Raw genomic sequence first — 21,904 nt, 5'->3', positions numbered from 1 at the left:
TCACTGCAGGAGGATCCATTCTAACCTTAGCTAATTCATTCCACGATGTGATTTCACACAGTTCTTTATAAACCACATAAAACACAATGTTTTGCCTTAAAAAAGGCTGGATATGCAGTACAATTCAATATACTACACTGTTTTTTTTAGCACATTTGACAAGAAAAGGTTTCCAAACTTCTTCACAGAAATCAAAACTAATAAAAAAAAAACACGTAAAATTACTGTCAAACTAGGAAAATGGTTGAACCTCTTTGGCTCATTGACCGCTTCCCCTCTTGTAGTTTTAGACCGTTTCTTCACATGTGAGATTTGCATCAAGCTCTAGCTGGAGGGAGATTGTCAATGGTCTTATATTTCTACCATTTTCTAGTAATTGCACCCACAGTGGATCTCTTCTCCTCAAGTTGATTGCTTTTCGTACATTGGTTCATTGCGGCCTTGTCCCTGGTGTCCTTTGACATCTCTTTGGTCATGGTGGAGAGGCTGCAGTCTGACTGTCTATGGGTGTGGACAGGTGTCTTTTATACAGATAACCAGTTCAGATGGGTGACTTTTACATATTTGACAAGAGAATAAAAGAGCATCTTAAGAAGTGGGAACAGGTCTGTGAGGGACAGAATTCTTCCTGGTTTGTAGGAGCTTAATACTCATTTTCCTGCTCCATTATACAAATAAATGCTTTAAAAAATTAATCAAAAAAAATTAAAATCCTACAAAGTAATACACAAGTCTTTCAGATTTGAACTATGAACATTTCAGACCCTTCTAATCTTGTCAAAGAGGTAAATCAGTGGGAGAATGTTGAGGTTGGCCAGTAGTGGAAAACAAGGTTTTGAAAAACCAAAACTTACCACAAGCATAGGAAGAAAAGTCAGAAAATAACAAAGAACATTGACTCAGCACAATACTGGCAGGATAACTGGAAAACACAAAAGACACATAGATGGTGAGACACCTCATTAAATAGAAGGACTAATGAAATGATTCCAGGCAGCTGTGACCATCTCCAGATGATACCAGGAGGGGGCGGGGCATCCAGGAGAAGTCACAGCCAACCTGCACTGAAGAAATCAAAGGAAAAAACACAGAACCCAAAGCACAAGAGGCAATATTATACCAGAATCTGTTATTTTGTCAATTTTTACTCCTAATTCTACTTGAGATTTTAACACACATGTTTTGCAATTTCACTTAGCATTTAGCTAAAACCATCTTCAGGTTTTAGACACAACTGCCCTTATGGGCGGATGTGAGAAGTCTGTGGGCAGAAAATGGGCAAACCTGTGTGAGGGATTCAGACAGCCGCCCACACAAAATGTCAGTCACAGACCCCTCTGTGGACTTGTAGAGCAAACGCTTTTTTTCTGCGAATATGCTGCAGGCAATGGGTCATAGTGAACACTTATACAACACGCAAGGGTAAATAAGGGTAAAGTAGGGCAGATGTATACAAGTTAGTGAGCATCCCAACTTTTAGAAATCCAGAAACTGGACAAACAGGCGTACTGTGGATTTTTCGTGTTTTCAACCCCCCTAAATCCTGTGCCGGTTAGTACTGCCCCAGTAATACGTGAAGGCCCCTGTAATCAGAGTGTAGTTTGTGTGGACGTCCCACAGGTCTCCTATGGGCTCTTACGTATCACGTGCACACCATGTGCGTGCAGCATTTGCGTCTCTGTGCACTTTATGGACGACTAGAGTGTGGCAGAAGGGAACTGCCCAACAGCATCATCTGTTGGCCATAAGTGGGCGTAACTTATATTAACCCTACAAATACTTGACGACACTTTTACCACACGCACGACAATCGTACGTTCCATTTTCATGACGTCCCGTCAGGTGGTCCTATGAACTACAAAACTGTCATACCCTGTCTACAACCCTCCAAGGGCGCGATTTACCCAAAATCCTGCAGCGCCCATATGAGTCAACCCATCATACATGCATGCATGTGACGAAGAATCATACACAAAAAAACACAATCGTAGCTCGAATTTGTCTGTGTTTTTATTTACAATGTTTCTTTATTTCAATTATATTTCATTATTTATTTCAACCAAACAGTTGATTTGACACAAACTGTCCAAAAGGCTTCATAGTTTTTACTGTTGAGTAACCACAGCTCTCAGATTTTTGGTCTTTTTTTCTCCTCACATAACTTTCTGACCTGCTTATCAGTCATATAAACAGTCGATTTAGCACTGTGGTTGGTTTGTAAAAACCATCATCTTGCTCCTTTAGTTGCTGAATCTGAAGCCCATCGCTGCTTTCATCTCCCCTTTTTTTTCTCCCCTTTTCCACTTGCACAATCAGCAAACCTCTCCCGGTGAAGCCCGGCATCCTTCATTCACAGATCGGTTCAACCTGCTCGCACATCTCTAATCCCGCCGCTTCCTCGTCACGCTCAACATCAAACTAAACGTCTTTAACTCGGCCGACTCCCGCTCCAAATCCACAGAGCTGCTGTCAGCACAGATTTAGAAAAACACATTGGGTAGACGGATGCGTTGTCTTGAGGGCCGTGGGACTCGTGCATCTCACAACGACGTCTCGCTGTCTGACTTGAAGCTGCTGACAGGCAGGTCTTCTCTTCAACTTAGTCTTCATATTTCTACGTGATTCCTGGTTCAGAAACTAAAGAGTTCACCGCGTTCTGGACTGACTCAAATGTCAGAGTCGCACAGTAGGGTTTCCGCCTTTTTTGATTTGAATTAAAGCAGTAAACAAGTCAGAAGATGTTTATCATCTAAATGTTTACCAATAACGAGTTTAGTGACGTCAATGCAGTGACAGTCGTATGGCCTCCCGCTGTTTTCACAGCCTCAAACATTTCTTCTCATGTTTTTCTTTTGTAGAGAAGAAGCTGGTGCCACTTTTTCAGGAGGAAGACCATCAGCAAAGGCTGCTCATAGGCCTGGTGAGAGAACCTGCCACAAGACGCTCAGGGTTATTCCATTTTTTTCCTCAGTTAGAGACTAATACCTACCTAAAAATGTCAGAAAACAGTTTTAAAGAAAGAGATTTTTTATGGAAATGTGTCATAAGGGCACGACTTTTTCTGCACCTCACATCAATCCCAAGCAACATGGAAAGATGAATCAGACATTTTTCCTTTGAATATATGTCAGAAATGGGAAATTCTCATATCACGGAAGCATTTGCATGCAAATAGGCAGAAAGCTGCCACAGGATGACAGAATAAAATGAAAAAAATGCCCACCGCGGAGGCACAGATGACAGCTAAAGTGCTGCCTTTGATACCAAAATGTGGGAAAAACACCTTTTATCCATGAGTAAACCTTACATATCTGTATATCTTCAGCGAAAACTGATTCTGTCGGTGTTAAAAATAGAAAATCTTGTTTCATTACTGTAAGTATTCTTAAGATATGACAAGGTTTGAATGTCTGATTGGACTCTTATGGCCTACATGACTAATTTTCTCAAGTGATCCATTTTTTTTAATATCATGCAAATAGAAATGTCGCTTATATTAAGGATTCCTCGGTAGATTTCTGCCGAAGCTTTTTTTTTTTAAACCATAAAGAGAGAAGAGCAGCTGGATGAAAGACCTGATGATGTTCCTGCGAGGTAACAGGGTTCTACTTGTCTAGATTTTTGCTCATGAGCATTTTAGAGGAAATGCAAGTCATTCCTATGCATTTATTTGAGAGAATTGAGTGATTTCTCCACATTTCCTTCATTATGAATATTAAAGACCCACTCTGATCATCATTTGATCTGTTGTAAAAGCTTTCCCAGTGGCCTTTTAATTATGATAATGCCATTTTAGCCAAAATAGATTTTTTTAAAAACAGTTGTTTTCTAGGACATATTAAAAATATGCCTCTAAGTTGTGGGCGGAACCGTTGGCATAGAGCAACCCCGCCCCCATTTTCCCTCCCAATCGCTTAAAGTTCATAGCACGGAGCATGTGGCCCGGCCGGTGTATTCCCTGCCTCACAAATACGATCTTTTTCAAACTTCCTTTTTTTTTACATCTGCTTCTGATTTGCGATTTCAACAAAGAAATACATAGAAAGATAGTTTAAAGCTTCATTTTTTTAAATTTTCAAAAGAAAAAAAGAATGCCACAACATGTAAAAAACACCCAAAACATTTTCATTTTTAACTATTTTTTTAGTCAGAGCAGTTATATTTTTTTTTACCCTTATTTGATTAAAACATTCTAATGATAAAAGCAGAAGGCTTTGATGGAGGGAGGGGGGACACCAGTTCTTACATCGTCGCTCAACGGTTTTACATATATCCCCAAAGCTAGCAGAGAAGAGTTTCTGGAAGCAAAAATGATTTCTGAAATCAAAGTTGAAGCTAAATTTGACAAGCTGGGAAATAAAAGCTGCACTAAAATCTGTCATATGGATCCCAGAAAGACAAAAACAGAATTAAAGCTTCAGGGAAACAGACCTGCTGCTTTATTCTGTCTCTCTTTATTAGGGATGAAGTGACGTGGAGACACATGGAGGAGAAAGTGGTTTTATTGGGAAAGCAATCACCTCTACAATCGCACAATTGAGGTGCCAAGCATGGTTTGATATACAACAGTTAAACAGCTGCTGCTTGTGAACTTCTCATTTAACGCAGGTTGATTTATGGACCACTAAAAGTCCGGAGCGAAATGCTGACAACAGATTATTTCCTTCCTTAGTCATCTGTTAAAGTGAAGTTCCCGTTACGCTTCAGATGACTCAACACTTTTTTTTTTAAAACAGGGATTTCCTTTCCTTTTTGGGAGGGTGTCTCCTTTTTTTTGTTGGTTTGATGGACAATTTCATATCTCTTGCCCCCCACCCCCCACGCGCACACTCAGCACACTTTTTAAAAAGGGAGATTTAATGGAGTTCAGCGCAGACGCTCGCAGTCTATAAGCTATTCTTGGAATGACTGGTCTCTTGTCACTTTCTTTCCTTCCTCGCTTCTTCTTCGTCTCCTCACATCACCCTCATCATCGTTTAGCACTTCATCACCTTTCGAACTTTCGAAATAATGTCATCTCGGGGAAGATTTATGCGAACTTTACTTCACCCCGCTGATTTCTTTGCCAGAATTTGCTTAAAGCACAGAAAACACTCAAGCATTCTGGGAAAAAAAAGCAATGACTTCATGTTTCCCCTTCACAGACGGTTGACAAACTTCGAGAGCACATCAACAGACACCTGCCTCGACTGGGGAAGAAGAAGATTGACTCGCTGGTTATCAACTATGTAGCCAAACTGGTTAGTATACTGCAAATGAACAAATTTTTTACATTTCAAAGACAGTTAGCTCATTTTTGCTTAATTTTCCTTCCTGAGAAAATTATTCACATAATTTGACACTTTAAAAAAGGAGTTTGACACTTCAGAAAGCAATAAAGGGTTTGCATTTGAATGAACTTTTTGTGCACTTTATGGAAACCATTACAGGAGCCATGAATGCCACTAGTGCAGCAGTTCATGTAACAAACTCTGTACATTCAGCTTCTGATTCCTTTTTTTGTGTGTGTTTTTTTGGCAAACATACACAAAAATGTCAGATTTCTCTGAACCTTCAAGCATCAGGGCTCACACCCAATAAAAATCAAACTGAAATTAAAGCTGCAAGCAGTGTTGTAAGGCCCCCCCCCCCCCCCCCCCCCGGCCTCCTTTGACCCCACCCTCACTGGCTAAGCAGCTGCTAAACACTACTCACTTTCAAGTTTTTCCCATAATGGCGGCTTTTCTGTTGGTTTGAGCTCCATAGCAACCATTGTTTTTAAAGGTCTGGGAGTGATGAACTAGTCTCTCTCATGTTTAGAAGAATCCCCAAAAGGAAACTTTTGATTTCCTTGGCAACAGAGGTTTTTTGTTGATCAGGCCCACATTTCTAACATGTTCATATTCTATGTCATATCCTTTCGTTCAGCTTGAGCCAACAATTTATGTTTTAAATTTTCACAATATTCCGATAAAAAAAGTAGGAGCAACAGGGGAACGTCACTTCTGCAAGCTAGCCACGCTTATGCCGTTCATAATCTAGAACTAATTCCAACATTTGTTCCCAAGCAGCTTCCCAATGATGATGGAAGAGTTTGAAGGCTCCTAAAGCTGTGTTTACACCGAACGCGATTCGCACAGCAGTTTCAATGTTAAGTCACTGGTAAAGATGCGATCTGAGATCCTATGGCGCGATTTGATTTTCATTGAGGCAAAAGTAAAAAAGTTCCCCTGATTTTCCTCTTATATTTATTTTTACCTTCTTGGGTTAATGCGGGACAGCAAGCCTTCAAAATCGGTCTTCACTATTTCTGAGGAATTCTCAAAATACTGCGTTTGGGATTCTTTTTTGTGAGGAATGGACATTATAACACAATTAAAAGCTCTAAAAACCTATTTTGCATGATGTAGGTCCTTTAAACGGGCTGCATATGGGATGTTTGTGTTTTTAAAGAGGCTCAAATCATTCAGTAGAGTACTTGTTCTGTTAGAAAAAGTTTCACATTTTGAGTGTTTTTCCCATAGACTATAGTTAGTCTAAAAGTCTAAAAGTTAATAATAAATATTAGAATTTATAATCAAACTGCATCAGGGAAACAAAAAAAGGTTCTACCAAACACAATTTTTATTATTTTAGTACTAAACATAAAAAAAACTACAACAGAAGAAGATAAAATATTCAAAACTCTTTAATATCAAACAATAGCTGTCATTTATATTCATTCTACCAAATATAATAGGTTCATTATTCGTTTTGTATAAATATTTTGGAGCTTTGCTAACATTTTGACACAAAGTATTTATTGTATTACCCTACCAAACAACAGGTCAATTGTTTAACACAGTTGGGACCTGCAAAGCTGCTCTCTTATACATCAGAGGCCTTGAGAGGCACCAGCATAAACATCCAAACAGTTCTGAATCAGGTCAAGGGCAGGGCTGGAATTGAAGAAAAAGCCGACCGGCACCGCATTTGAGGGCTTACAAATGCCGGAGTTAAAACGATCAGAGAAAGCCCTCGGCGCTCGCGCTCGGATCGGTCGATGCCGCTGCAGTCTTAACCTGCACCTTCAGACTCAGCCGGAAAGAGGGGGAAATAAGAGCGGCTGTAATGGCTTCGGCTTTGCTCCAGCGCACGCACGCAAGGTGATTATTGGATTTATTCATCTGAGTGGAACTCTGTGAGACACACGGACCCATGAGAATCTGTGTTAGGGGTTGTTTTATTTTAAGTGCAGCTGAGCGACTCCAGAGTTCCTGCACAACTTTAGGTATACAGTTTTCCTGCTGTGTTTGAGGGGGTTAGGGTCCAGAGACATCCGCAGAATCTGCACAAACTCATCAAAATTCTTTCTGAAAAATGTCTGATGCTTTGTAAAATATTTATTAAAGAACATTGGTATATTACTCAATATTTTTTTTAATTCAGAGCAATAGATTGTACCGTGTCGTACTTTATAACCCACATTAGGAGTGTCACTCTGTGCCTTAAAACCAGGAGCCCAGGCTTCCTCCTCCATCAGAGGAGAAGAGGGCATCTTCTTTTTATAGAAGAGGCCGGTTCCATCCATCATTCATTCATCCGGATGATAATTATTCTCCACCATTATCTTCCTAAGATTCTAAGAATATATTTTCCAGCCGCTTCAGAGTCAGCTGATGCCATTTCTCAGTGCAGGGGCACAAACTTTGGTTCGTAGCGATTCAAGAACCAGTGGAACAGCTGTAAAATTAATCTCTAGCAGCCGGCAAGGAAGCCGACGGGCTGGTGTAGGTACCATAACCATTCGGCCTGCAACAACCGTTCAGGGTCCTTCGACTAATTCTGACCTCACATTATGTGATTGGCTGTCCGTTGGTCCGATGACGTGTCTGATAGTGATTGGTCTGGACAAATTACTATACTATCATAGAAGAAGATATTATGCGGTCCGTTGTAAACAAACAGAGCTCCGACACAGAGCGAGATTATCTTCTAAACGTGCTTTTGTTATTACGATTAGTATTACGTTTATTTGCAGATGAATGGACTGCGGTCAAAACTCTTCTCTGGACCGCACACTATAACAAAGCACCTTCCCTGCCTGCCAACGCGAAGCTACGAGACTCCAGCTGCTCTGATCAGAGACATGGTCCGCTTGTGTGGAGCAGCCGGTTCATTCTAACAGCCACAGATCTTTTTACAAAGTGGGTTGTAGTAATATCTCTCTATAAACACTACAAGCAATAATGTCAGACACAACTTATGAAGGAAAAGAACTTTAGGTTACAATAGGAAACGTGAAATGAAAATATGTAGAGCCTGAGCAGTTCTCCACGCTACGTAGTTTGTCCAAGTGGAGTTACCGTAGTAGTGTGACGTTATCCTCAGTCGAAAGGACCCCGAATGTTTTTTGCAGACCGAATGGTTACGGTACCTACACTGGTGTGCTCTTCATCTCCGCTCCCCTCCTCCCCGGCAGCACCTCCTTCAAACGCAAAAGTCTCATACGAGCGTCTTGAGCTGACTGAGTTTTTGTGATGAACCAGAGGAGTCACATGGCTAAAAAATAACCTGCAAATACCTGAATAATGGTTTTGGTCTTAATTAATTAATTTAAACTTGTGTAGCGACACAAGAGTTTTGTATGCTGAGGCTCTAAACGGGCATATATGTGCGTTTGCACAGACCTTTCAGTGGAAGTGGGTACTTGAATGTATGTTTCTGAGCCCGATGTGGATGTAGCATCACAGACACTTCGCGATGCATCTACCACACGCACAACAATGGTACGTTCCATTTTTATGACGTCTCTTTTGGCCGTATGAGCTTCAAGTGAACCGCAGGACAAACCAGGAGGAGGGGGGTGGACCAGAGAAGCAACAGAGACAATGTAAACTAACTGACTGTCATGAGACGTACTCAACGCTACAGAAATGCTAGTGTAACTCCAGGGTTAGTCGTAAGGAAGCACATTGTGCTTTTCTAACGTGCAGAACTCAAACAGGTGGAATAAAACCTTTTGTTTGGAAACATTTCAACAGTATGCCTTCAGATTGAAAAACAGTCTGTTTGCGATGTATAAAACCTCTTTAGTTGCAACAAAAGTTAAACCTTGGCACCATGCGGCTTCAGGCTGTTAAATTCAGGAGATGCTTCTCCCGTCTGCAAATACAGAGCGTCTCCTCCTTCCTCTGGCTCTTATTGAGACTAATGGTTTCAGCCACACAGGGGAGAAGTCAGGGATGAAATAGATTACAGCTTTTAAAAGGCAACAAAGTTCTGCTATGATGGATTACAACTCCACTCCACATTATTGTCACAGATATTTACCTCTTGCCTCACTGATTCAAACAACTGTTACACATTCATTTGTAGAATGTAAAAAGGCTAAAAAAACAGCTGGATAATAATGGATTTTGGATTTTATAAGTTTTCTCAGAACTAAAAAGTATTCAATTCATGTTTTTTAACCAGGAAGTTGTTCTGTCCCCATGGTCACTGCAGGTTTGTTAGCAGGAGCTTCACGCCGTTTATTCGTTATAGGCTCATTAGGACTAATTGCTGAGTGCAGATTTGAGCTTTGGGGAAAGTTGCAGAAGGATTGCAGAGAATCTTTCAGTTTCATCATTTTGTCAGTTTCGAAGCACAAAAAATAGAAACTTTACAATTTGTGTTTGGATCTTACAATATTGCATCAGCATACCATTTTGGATTTTGGAGAAACTTTAAATAATTCACATTGTTAATTAAATATTAATCTAAAACCATGATTTGTCATATTTTAAAGTGCTTAAATATTAAATAATTTATAAGGAATGTAAATTATATAAATTCAGTTTAAAACACTTTTTTTTATTAGGTGGTTATGTTTTCTCAAAAGATTAAAGTTTGTTTTTAAAAAGGAAACAAAGTTACCAATCTGTTTTGATCTGAATTATACCCCATCTTTGGTAAAGAAAATGTTTTTTTCTCAGTATATTATTTACTATAAACCATGTTTTTATGATCTAGTGTAGATATTCAAACCCTAAACTTAAAGGTCATGTCGCCGAGCCACCACGTACACATACATATTGCATACATGAATGTACGTGGAAAAAGTAAGTATAAGTAAAGTTGTGGTCTTTAGGTGACATTATCACAGATGTATCACGAATGAACCACATTAAAACCACGGAAGAAGTAAAAAAATATATATATTTATATGGAGTTCAACAGTGATACGTGCGTCAATTACATGATTTGATGTTGATATGTGCGGCATATATGCAACATTAAAGTTATACATGGGTGGCACATGAGTGAACTTACGTGGAGCGCTGGTGGAAAGCCACAAATGTGCGTACGGATCTTGCAAAAATCACAAACAATTGTGTGAGATTTACATAATAATAACATAAAAACTACATAAAATACGCATAAACTGTGCAATTCTCAACAGACCAAAATTCAAATCGGAATTCACATAAAAAGCTGTCGGCCGAAACCTTCGGGAGACATCTTCACCTATTGGCAAATGACAAACAGATATTGGCACATAAAAGGAAATTCTGGTCTGAGGTTTCTTTCTTTCTTCTTTTTTTTCTGAAATCCAATTTTTTGTTGTTTTTTTACCTTACGGAATAAGAGGGATGCCCAGTTTAGTTTAGTCTGTGTAGTTTAGTTTAGCCATTACCTATTGAAAAATATAACTTCATGTTCTTTATGATTCATTTTTATTACATAAACTACCAGTTTGAAGCCCATTGAGACGACTAATGTTGTAATATTGGACTATATAAATAAAGTTGAATTGAATAATGTATGATAGTAACTGGAAATAAGTTTGATTAAGCACAAATTATAGTCAATGAGTAGCAAGGAGCTGTGCTAAAAGCAGATTTGTTTTGGTAGTAATTAATATTTCATGTGCAAAAAAAAAGCAGAGGAATGCAAAAGCAAAACCTAAAATTATTGCAAAATGCAACCCAGAGACTGTAAAAACATCAAAAAAAACATTTGAAATTATTTATGGTCTAGAATCCGCAAATCAAGGACATATTTTGTTTGTTTTTAGTAAAAACAACCTTAAAAAAAGCAGAACCTTGAGTGTTTCATTTAAAGAAAATCACAGCCTTGATAACATTTAGTGGAAATTTAAAAAACAAAGTGGAAAATAATAAAAAACCCAAATATTTGTAATATTTTAAGTTCAAATTTGTAAGAAAAGTCAAAATATCTTGGGTAAAAAAAAAAAAAGAATTTTACCGACTTTAATGTTGTGTTGTTAGTAAGTTTGATCCCTTGTCAGTAACCGGAAAAAAAGATGAAAAGGATTTTTTTCAGTTCGCTGTTACACAAATGAAACTAATTGAATTTGCTGCCTTGAGGTCAAAGGGGGATTCTGCTGGAGGCTTCCCGCTGCTGCACAGGATGTGGAGCAGCAGCTCATCGTCCGGTTATTGTTCAGAAACTGACCCGACGACCGCCAGTGGAAAAAACTTGGCGCATATCTAGGCGTACGGTGTGAACGCTGACATGTTTGCTCACATCATGACGCAAATTTCTTTTTTTTTTTAACTTGTCCTGTCCAACAGCTGGGCAAACAGATGAGAGCTGAAGGCCTCTTGTGTTGGACATATTTTACTTTAACAGCAGGGGTTCTGAATATTCTGCATAACCAGAAGTATGTCTGAATAAACCCCTTTTGTAATTGAGGCCAAACTTTATTCATTTTAATCATATTTTAAAATCTTTTGTGTTGGAACGGACGGAAAAGGAAAGGAGGGAAGAGGAGAGCGGGATGTTAGAGAGGGAGGATAGAAGGGTGATTATAGAAGGGGGGGGGTAAAACCATGAAGCAGCATAAAGCAACAAGTTGCTGGATGGTTATACTCATTACGATGAGGTTCAGATGTAATACAAGTCTATAAGGGCGGGGCCTGTCCACACACACCCCCAAATGGTATAAACACACCTGTTGGCTCCAAAAATGTTTACAAGTCAACATGTACACAATACAAATACTGTTCCCACACGCATACCTGTGCCTTCAAACCAACTAGTGTGAAATATTTCATTCAATCACGCAAAATATTAGTGCAAAGGTGAGCTAACACCTATGCTTAAGTGATTGTTTATATTCTTCTAAAATGGATTATGGAATGTAAAAAGAAGGAGGGAGAGTACCAGCCATCCCCACACCAAGACCCCCGCCATAGCAGCAGCGGCAGCCAGAATCCCCCAACGCCCGCACGGCAGCAGATAGAGAACAACCCCCCACCGGCGATCACATCTGCCACCCAGGCCAGGGCCAGCAGGACCACCACGGGGGCCCCCAGAGCCAGAGAGCAGGGTGGCATGGGGGGGACAGAGAGTGCAAGCTCCAGCCCAACCAGGAGAGCAGCCACCCTGCCGCGCAGGGAGCGCCCAACAGCGCCCACAGCCCCAGACGAGCACCCCCCCGCCACCTAGGAGTTCTGGGCATCCCCAACCCCAGGTACAAGCCAGGACCCCCTAAGGGAGACCCGCCCCACGCTTCAGGCAGCCACCCATCCGGCCCACTGTTGGTCCAGGAGAGAGCAGGGCAGGGGCCAGCCGTCCCCGTCCAGGAGGAGGACACCCAGGGGGTCCACAAGAAGTGTTGTAACACCACAGTTGGGAATTTGGCGAGGCCCAGCGCTCAGGGGCAAGGACCAGAACCCACACCACAGGGACACAGACACCCCCAGGCCCAGATGTGATGTGATCCCTGGCTCTTGGTCTTGCTGCAAATTCTGCTGTCTTCAGTGGAAATGATTAAGGGAAATATGTTCAAGGGAAGTGTGGGGACTAATGCAGAAGTGTTTATTTCAAAGTTAAAGTCTTCTTTGAAAAAAAACATGTTTTTGTATTTTTGTAGCATTTTTCTGATGGACATATAAAATCCTAATTAAGCTTAAAATGGCATTCTAGGGTAAATATTAATTCAAATTTGTTTTGAGGGAGCAGACAAAAAAAAATGCCGTTGGAAAAAGCTTGAAGGTGTGATGTAAAACCTAAAAACGGTTCAAAACGGCATACTTGTGATTGAAGGGCGACCGGGATAGCTTTTACAATCATTTTAAAGATGATTGGAGTGAGTGTTTAAAGCAGAAAATGTGTTATTTTTATGTTATAATGCTTGATAATAGAGATAAAAACATTCAAACAAAATCAGTCACGCACTAAAGTAAATCCTCTGTGTTTAGTTGGAGCTCATCCGTCAGATGTTGGAGTCCGCCTGGGCCAAATACAAACTGGGCTCCCGAGTTCTGTGCCTGTAAGTTCTCCTTCTTTCACATTAAGCCGTTAAAGACCATCGACACTAATCTCAGTGTTCATTTGCTTCCGACTGTTCCAGCATGCAGCAGGGCAGCCCGGCTGAGTGGTCCGTGTTTCATTTCATGTGTCGGATCCTGGAGTCCACGCGTGGCCTCTGCCTGCCCCTCCCACCTGGTACCACCCCCCGTCTCACACTTAAGATGATCTCAGCTAGAACCACATTTGTTTATGTCACTAGTATGACCGACATATGTAAATACGAACTCATGAGGTTTGGGGAAAATAGAATATATGACAAAGGTTTGAATGTGTTTGCTGGTTTTTTTTGTCAGTATTTGGAAGAATTAAAGAATCCAAAACTAAAGGCGGAAAAAAGCCTCCTCCTGCTCAGCAGGAAACATTTTAGGGGAGATGGAAGTCAGCCGGATTCTGTTCAGCTTTTGCAAATTCTTACATGTTCTTTGGAAAAATCCTGCAACTCAGAGTAGGATTGTTGAATCTACATTTCCTTGATCAACAACCCCTTAAAGAACAAGCTACTTTTTGTTTTTAGATAAATATTTCATGAAGTGACTTCATTTTTTTTTACTGTTTCCAGACAAACAAATCCCATTTGCTGCTCTTTTAATTTCCTCTTTCGTGTCTCCAGGCTATCACACCCTGTTTGCTGTGTTTGCTATCCGCTGCCTCCCTCACAACACCTTCCTGCAGTACATTGATCACGGTTTTCTGCAGCTCACTGAAACCTTCGCGTCCCGCCTCATGACAGGTACATGTGCGGCAGACACACACTGCAAAAAGAAGCTTGAAATATAAAAATATGAGGCCGTCTCGAATGGTTTGTCTTTTTAGACAGTTATTGCTTTAGTTCAAATCTTTTTTTCTGTTTCCTTGGCCTCTAAAAACCTTTGCAGTAACACAAAACCAGTCACAGCATAGAAGCGAATGGCTTCTATGTTTTTTTCTGTTGGCCTTTATTCTTTACATTTGTTGTACTTGACTGTTGATGTACCTCTTTGGTGTAGAACCCCTCAGCTGTCATTGGACTTTTCTGACTTTTTTTTCTTCTTTCTCCTCGACTGTTGATCCTTTGGAATTTGATCTGTGAAAGACATTTTACGGTTTTAATTGAAAACAAAACAAAGTTGAGTTGAAAAGCTTATAAAAACCAACACATTCATATTTTTTATTCTTTCATTTGTTGAAATCCTTATTCCAAATTGGCTTTAAACTTATCAGCTAAGCGAGTGAACTTTACTTGTGTTATTTCCACTAAGATAATCGGTTGTTACCACTGACTGTATATGAGAACTGGACTGAGTAACCCCTCCCCCCTTCCAAACAGGAAGTACTGTACCTGCTGGTTCCATGAAATCAAAACCCCATAGACTTCTATTAAGAAATAAACAGCTGTTCATGCGTCAGTCATTTCTCAAAGTAACTAGTCTCCGATACCTTTTTTTTTTTACATTTTCCTGGTCATGCTATTTTTAAAATATATACATTTTTTCCTTATTTAAAATGATTCAAGTCATGAAGATTTCATGTAGCTCAGCATCAAGTTGTAGAGATGTGGACTCCCAACAAGCATACTCCTGATTGGGGAGAGTGGTTGCCATAGAAACGTTGACTCAGACCACTGACTGCTTACTGAGGACCTCCATATTGTGAAAAATGGCGATTGAAGTGGCTTCATTTGGTTGGAGCCGGAAGTCAGCCATTTTCTTTGGATGATGTCACAGTCGTTCCAGTTTGGTAAACTGAACTTTAGCGAGCTGGACTCGGTCCAACTTGGTAAAATTAACAGTGGCTAATAGCAGTGCTAATGCTAGTTTTCTATCTAGTTAAGCCAAACTTGTGGCTTCTTAAAAAAGGCTTAGATTTAAAACATGTAAGTTCCTTGTCACTAAGATCAGGTATTCAGTTCTTTCATCATGCAAGTCCCTTCCCATGATTTAACAGCAAACACGTGTTTAGTTTACATCAGCGAGCTAGCTAACTGTCCCTTTTTAACTTGTAATGCTCTAATGTGAGTTAGCTTCATTTAAAATCAAACAGAAAGGTAATAATTCTGTAAATTGGTCTCACTTTGAAGGATTCCTAGGAAGGATGTTTCACTCCCTCACAAGCTGCAAGTGAGAGCAGAACATAGCTGTATTCACCAAAACTACTGACAGAAATAAATACATATAGCTCCAGGGGTTACATATAGCATGAGAGTAATGCAACCGAAGCAGCAGCTGCTGAAGTAAAGCCTGCAGGAAAACAGCATTTCATTGCTCACCTATAAGTAACCAAGAAGATCTGTGGTCCCTGGACTCCTCAGCTTGTTGGAAACCAGTTTGTCTCATGTCTTTGTGGATAAGCAATACAAAATGAGATTAAGATTAGATGAAAGTTTAGGAAAATGCCATGATTTGGCACAAAACCCCTTTTAAAGATACTGCTTACATTTTTTTTATTTTTATTTTTAGAAATGAACCAGTTTAGTTAGTAAATAGATCTCTAAGCATCCTACTAAAGGTTGAGGCCTTACAAAAATCCTCAAAAGCTTGACTTTATTACGTTTATGTCTAAAAAATGCTTTCAGATTTTCATATATTAGAAATCTGAATAAAGCTCTTCATGTAAAACAGCTCACTACAGTGAAATGTTGTTGGTTGTAAAGACGAATAAGAACTTGATAGTAGAATAACAGAAAGCAGAATAAAATCTAAGTGAAACAGTCAAATGGGGACATTTTCCATTACTTTGAATGTCTATTAAAATGGAATATTCAACATACTTCCTACAATAAAGAAAGAACACACATTAAGATGAAGAAAGTGTTTGTTTAGGTAGATAAAGAATGTATGCTCTGCGTTCAGGCAGCAATTAAAATAGACATAACACTTGATAGACGGTTGCCTGTAACAGGTCAACTAAGACTTTTCTTGAGGATTCAAACGATCTGACTTTTCAAGCAGCAACTACAAGAAGACCAGATTGTTGAAAACTCTGAAAGTGTTGTTGATAGATTCCATAGCGGTTTAAACAGCCACATTCTTGCTGGAAACGTAGTAAATTAGCTTCAGTTCTGTTTGTGAAAACATGACATCAAGCATCTCCACAGTAAACACACACTTTTGGAGCAAAACTATTCTTTTTGGTTTATAGTGCTTTCATCCTAACTCTATTTTGTTTTTTTTTCTGAGTTAAAGTAACCCAGAAAAAATGTTTAGAAAAAAAAATGAACAACCCAGCTTAACTTATTTTTAACTGCGGAGTTTTTAGAGTGTATTTGTTCTTTTCTTTTTCTTGTATTTTGTGATTGTTTTCGGTAAAAACCAAAAGTCTGTCATCTCCATTTAAGCTTGAAGGACTTATGATTATCTGTTTTCTTTTTCTGTAAACAGCCAAACAAATTAGAGGTTACCAGATTACTGGAAGCCTGAATTCTAATAGAAAATAATTAATAGAAAATTAATCATTCAAAATGTTCCCACTCCATGTGTTAGTTAACTTGATTAAAATGTTTTCCAACTTGCAGATAAAAGTTGAGCTTGACTGCTTTAGAGATGAGACATACACCAGACTGTACAATAGACAAAGACAGAAAGTCTGAGTTTTCTAAGTGAAGAGCAGCTGCCAGTGGTCATGGTTATGGCAAAGGACAAACATAAATACATCATTCACCTTTTGGTGTCAATCATGGACTCTAAGTGCGCTGAAGCTTCCTTGAAGTCGGTTAGTATTTCATGCAGCGCGTGATGCGCTCTTGTTATCTGGGCTCTTGCTGTGCAGTTAAGAAAAACCTGTCTATCATTGAAGGAGGTTTAACTACTGAACATGCGTACAGTGACCGCACATGTTTGATTAAAACGGGAGAAATGTTTGAAGCAGAGTTCGAGCGGCATCAAAACAAACCTCCCCTTGGGTCTCCTGAGAGCTGGAAGCCTTCCTTTTATCAAACTGGACATGGACCTCAGAGCAGAATACTATTTGTGTAAGCAGACATGTGGTTGTCAAGTCCGTTGATGAAGCTTTAAACATCTGGTTGCATTTATTTTTCTTTACCGTTTTCCATGTTTAGAGCTTTAGGCTCTGCGCTGTTTATCTGGGTCAGTTTCAAAAAGATGGTACACGTTTCTTCTTTCTCCTAGTGGTACTACTCAACATTGGTTTGTTATCAATTTCTTTTGGCACATACACACAAAGTACACCAATACATAGACCAAGAAGTTTTGAAATGTATTGCACGACTGTCCAACAAAGTATAAAAACAGTAAGTATAAATAAAGAAATCTCAATAAAATATGACAATATAGCCTACTAGATGGTTTATACAGCAACGACCGCATAAGGTTACAGAGGAAATAAGCATGTAAAGTAGTACTGTGCAGAGTGTAAAAAAAAAACTGTCAATCAATCTTTACCTCAAGTATAATCAAAATAAACCAAACCCAAGTAAATGAAATGAATTCAGATTTAAAGGCTGCCTCCAATCAGATGCCACCCTTGCAGCACCACACCTGAAAAAGATCAGAGACAGACAAAGATCCACAAAAAAGCTGAGGTCCCACTCTGACAGAAATAAAGCAGAAAAACACACAAACTCAGAATAAATAAGGCTCAGTGGATCAATATTTGCGCCTTTTTTTCTGCACGCAATACATCTGTAACAGAGGAGATGCCACTGACAACACCCAAGTAACACCCTTTCTTTGACATACTTTACCCTAACTCTTCCACCGTTTACGCGATCAACGTAAAGCAGCTGATTCTGTTGCAGAGAAAAGCGGCGTTGCATATTGGCATATAGCCTCTTTTCTCTGTGACAGAATAAGTGTAAACACTTCACTACAGTTAAGTGTTGCATATCAGCGCCAGGCCGCTTTTCTCAGCATCAAAATCACAATGGAATTACGTTAATTGCGTAAACGGTAGTTAAAGGAATGTAAACTCCGTAGCTAAAGCTCCGATGTTAAAGGGTTAATAATACAAAACACGAACACAAACTAAAATCCAACCAGAGTTTCCACATTTTAAAAGTCAGACTGTTTGCTCTTTTATTGGTTTAGATCCGGGGTCGGCAACCTGTACCACTCAAAGAGCCTTTTGGATCAGTTTCCCTCAGAAATGAAAGCACAGGGAGCCGCAACACTAGGGGTATTAGAAAATATCATTTCGCCGATACATCGCGATAGTTCATTTGGCCGTACTTCAATTGATTCAAAATGCTGTCAGGATATTTATTTATTTAAATTATTTATGAGCTTGTGAGTTTTCCTTTGAACTTTTGTCCATTTTCCACAACCTTGAATAGACTTTTCCATCTGTCAAACACCCAGAGTTCAGATGAGTGAGAGAATGGAAACAAATTCACTTTGATGCAGTCTCCTTTCTATTTTTTTCTCTTTAAATACAGTAAACCCAATAAATTATATTAATTTTATTGACGACAACTATTTTTTATTAGGAAGCAGCTGTTAGTTTGTCTGGAATCATAAGCGGTGAGTCTAAGCCCCGCCCCCGCTTCTCTACCTGTTCGTTGTTTTACCCCCCCGTGCCCCCCCCCCCCCCATCCAATGGGGGGGGGGGGGGGTGCACGGTTGCCGCAGGTTGCAGACCCCTGGTTTAGATCATTGGATGTGACCGGATGACATATCAGCTGTCTCCAGCTGAATCAAAGCCACTTTTATGAGTTTTTTGGTAGCCACCATCTTGGTAGGATATGATGTCATCAGGCTTAAATTAATCAATATAGTAAACCGAGTGAAACAAGAAAACGTGGCAGTTGATGGTGGATTGATTGCATTCCCACATCTGTAGGTCTAGGTGAAATGGGAAATAAAGTGATGATATATTTTGTTTATTTATAGAGGACTGCCGTATAGCAGACATAAAAAGTTTCATTCAAAATAAAACAACTCGTTATTAATGAGCCTCTGTCTTTGTGTTCAGATTTGGACAACAGCAAAGCCAACGAGAGACTGAAGTTCAGCATACTGAAGAGACTACCGGAGGTAAGGCTCTGTGATTGGCTCATAAAAACTGAATATCACACCAGTCAATGACAAAAAAAACAAATCTATCTACTCTTTTACTGGGGAGAAAATCCATCCTCCAGTTGTTCTTTTACCAATCTTCTTACTCTGCTCCAATTAAGAGTTTGAAGTTATTTTTGGGTTTCTCTCCCCCAAGCCCGCCTTGAGCCAGTTACAGAACTCTTGTGTAACCAGCTGGTGTGTGTGTGTTGAGAAGGTTAGTGGAGATGTGTGTGTGTGTGTGTGTGTGTGTAGTCACATTATTGTGTAACTTCTATCCCATGATCCCATGTGGGTCCTGGAAGTTTCTCAGCAGTTTCGTCAACGATCAGAGGAATGTCGAATGTTTGGTGTCTCTGGTCTGTTTCCTGCATGGAAGTTTGGAGAGTTTTGGCAGGAGAGGCTTAGTAACTACAACACACACACCCACACACATAGTGTGTCTGAAAAGAAAAACAGCACATATTGACCACTTTCAAAGATTTGTACCTTGGTTCAACTCCGCAGCTCTTCTGATGCTGCTAATCCATGATCCCCGCTTCCGTTAAACCTTAAGTCTTGATATTTTAGAGGAAAACACAGAAAAGAAAAAACATCTTGTGTGATCTTTGTTAAAATAGCTCTGATTTCACTTTATGATGGTTTTAAAGTCTTTAGTTTTACTATCAAAGTAGTTACTTTAGAAAGTTCTTTTAGATCTACTTTTATTTTGAAAATCTTGTAACGATAATAGGAGAATTGCAACACTGACAGTGATTCAGCAGTTTCTCCTCACCTCTCTGAGGTTTTTAAAAGAGACCGGAGCAAAATCTCTTTTTTCAAGCGTATTATTTTTAGTCACCTCAGTGACGTCTGTGGGATTTATAGCAGCGTTGCGCATTTCCCCAGCTCGCCCAGCAAAACGCAGCATCTCTGGAAGCCCTCATTAACAGTCCAGTCTGCAAAAACCCGTTTGGGATCCAGTTGGCAGAATAGAGAGGGACAGCTGTTCCCAGGCACCAGGGAGCTGCGTTTCGAGAGGAGGGGCTGCATGCCAGACATGTAAACTGTTTTGTGTGGAACTGCAGGTCGTGGAGCAGAGGGTCTACCACATGTGGGATCATCCCGTCAGCTCCGCCTCCATTTCCAGAGATTATGTCAGGGGTCTGCTGGAGAAACACAACAAATATAAGGTAACTTTGGGTCACGTCACCATTACTTTGTGTTAGGGTCAAAATAAACACATTTTGAAGTTTGAGTATGCAATAAGTACCATTTGCTGTTTCGCACTGGACCGAGGCTTCATCTAATCCTCAGACACAAGTATTTTGAAACTTATTTTACACCACTATATTAAATTTTAAACATCCCCAAAATATAAAGAGATATTTACGGTGTTATGGGTCAAATATGGCCCGGCAGAGAATCTTGGCTGTTGTGTGCGTCACTTAAAAGCTGCAGGTTGCTTTTTTTTAGGATCAAATATATCTCAACAACACACACAGGTCTCCCTCCCCCTCCACCCCCCCTCTACCACATGAACTCAGACATTCCCATAGAAGAATCAAACACACACACTTGGTCTGACAGCGTATTGTTTTCAAATTCAAACTATAGTTCTCACACACACATGTGCCTTATAGACACGTGTTGTTTCTCATAAATACATTTATGGTTTCATTTTTCAATTAGCAGTTGTATTTCAAATATAGTTGGTTTCATTAAAATGAATTTGCTCCTGAATGTCTTTAGACTTTAGCATGATCTCTAGGTTTTCAGGATCTTTTGGTCCTATTTTAGGGATTACTTGATTGGGATTACTGGTTTGGGTGTGGCCAGAGAACTGAAACTCAGGTTGGATAAACCAAAGTTAAGGAAGGCTTTAGCTAAAGGGGCAATCAGTTTTTCACACAGAGCAATAAAGGTTTAAGTTCTTTTCTCCCATAATAATAAAAGCTTTTATTTGAAAAGTGCATTTTATTGTAGCGTTTGTTGTTTTTGACTCATATGTAAATGTGTTTGATGACAGGAAACATTGAAAACATGGAAGAAATAAGAAATCTTCCTCAAACCACTGTTGATATTATAATAATAGGTTTTCTCACTATAAAAAATATGAGTCAATTCAAAGTTTTTATAATGAAAAGGATTAGTATACTGTAAGATAAAAGATGTACTTTTAATTAGTAATATTAGTGTCTTTTATTGTTTTCAAGTTGAGTTAAATCACGGGTCAATTTTGACCCGCTAACACTAAAGATGAGGGCGGTTTCCTGACACTTTGCAGAAATGACCCAGAAATCGATGTAAAAAAACAGAAATTCAGGTTAATAAAATGCTTTGCTGTTTGAAGCATATTTGGTGATGCCTTAAACCAAGAGGACCATGGCTGCTTTCTGCTTTATCACTAAAAAGAGCAAAGGTGACTCGTTTCCTGTACTGCAGGAGTTTGTATCATTTAGAAAGCTCATCTGTGTGTTTTCTTTGCCCTCCTCCTCAGGGAATTGCTGCTGCTGGCAGAGAAAAGCCTGGCTTCAGACACGAGTTCCTGCCTCTTACCTACCTGGCAAATACACTCTCTGATATTGAGGCGCAAGGTAATGTGTGTGCATCCTGTTCAGTTCAGATAGCGAGGCCTTTAGAGGATTAAAACTCTG

At 39.6% G+C, this 21,904-nt stretch overlaps 1 protein-coding gene and 1 long non-coding RNA gene across 4 annotated transcripts in view; one reads left to right on the top strand and one right to left on the bottom strand.

Moving 5' to 3' along the window:
* gsap (gamma-secretase activating protein) overlaps positions 1 to 21,904 on the top strand; it is a 41,401-nt gene that overhangs the window by 14,489 nt on the left and 5,008 nt on the right. For all 3 annotated transcript variants that reach the window (XM_023952487.1, XM_023952485.1, XM_023952486.1), the window contains 8 exons: positions 2,859 to 2,920; positions 5,145 to 5,240; positions 13,170 to 13,240; positions 13,322 to 13,416; positions 13,892 to 14,011; positions 19,186 to 19,247; positions 20,336 to 20,440; positions 21,748 to 21,844. In XM_023952487.1, coding sequence (XP_023808255.1) covers positions 2,859 to 2,920; positions 5,145 to 5,240; positions 13,170 to 13,240; positions 13,322 to 13,416; positions 13,892 to 14,011; positions 19,186 to 19,247; positions 20,336 to 20,440; positions 21,748 to 21,844 — 708 coding nt within the window. The remainder of the gene's footprint in view (positions 1 to 2,858; positions 2,921 to 5,144; positions 5,241 to 13,169; positions 13,241 to 13,321; positions 13,417 to 13,891; positions 14,012 to 19,185; positions 19,248 to 20,335; positions 20,441 to 21,747; positions 21,845 to 21,904) is intronic.
* Positions 14,119 to 17,698, bottom strand: LOC110017613. The gene is made up of 3 exons (XR_002872798.1): positions 15,527 to 17,698; positions 15,331 to 15,371; positions 14,119 to 14,344 (listed from the first exon to the last, which is right to left on the bottom strand). It is a non-coding gene; the product is annotated as an uncharacterized LOC110017613 (long non-coding RNA).

This window comes from Oryzias latipes, chromosome 23 (genome assembly GCF_002234675.1).
Source record: "Oryzias latipes chromosome 23, ASM223467v1".
Classification (NCBI taxonomy): domain Eukaryota; kingdom Metazoa; phylum Chordata; class Actinopteri; order Beloniformes; family Adrianichthyidae; genus Oryzias; species Oryzias latipes.
The sequence above is the reverse complement of the archived record's forward strand: the minus strand, read 5'-3'. Positions and strand labels throughout refer to the sequence as shown.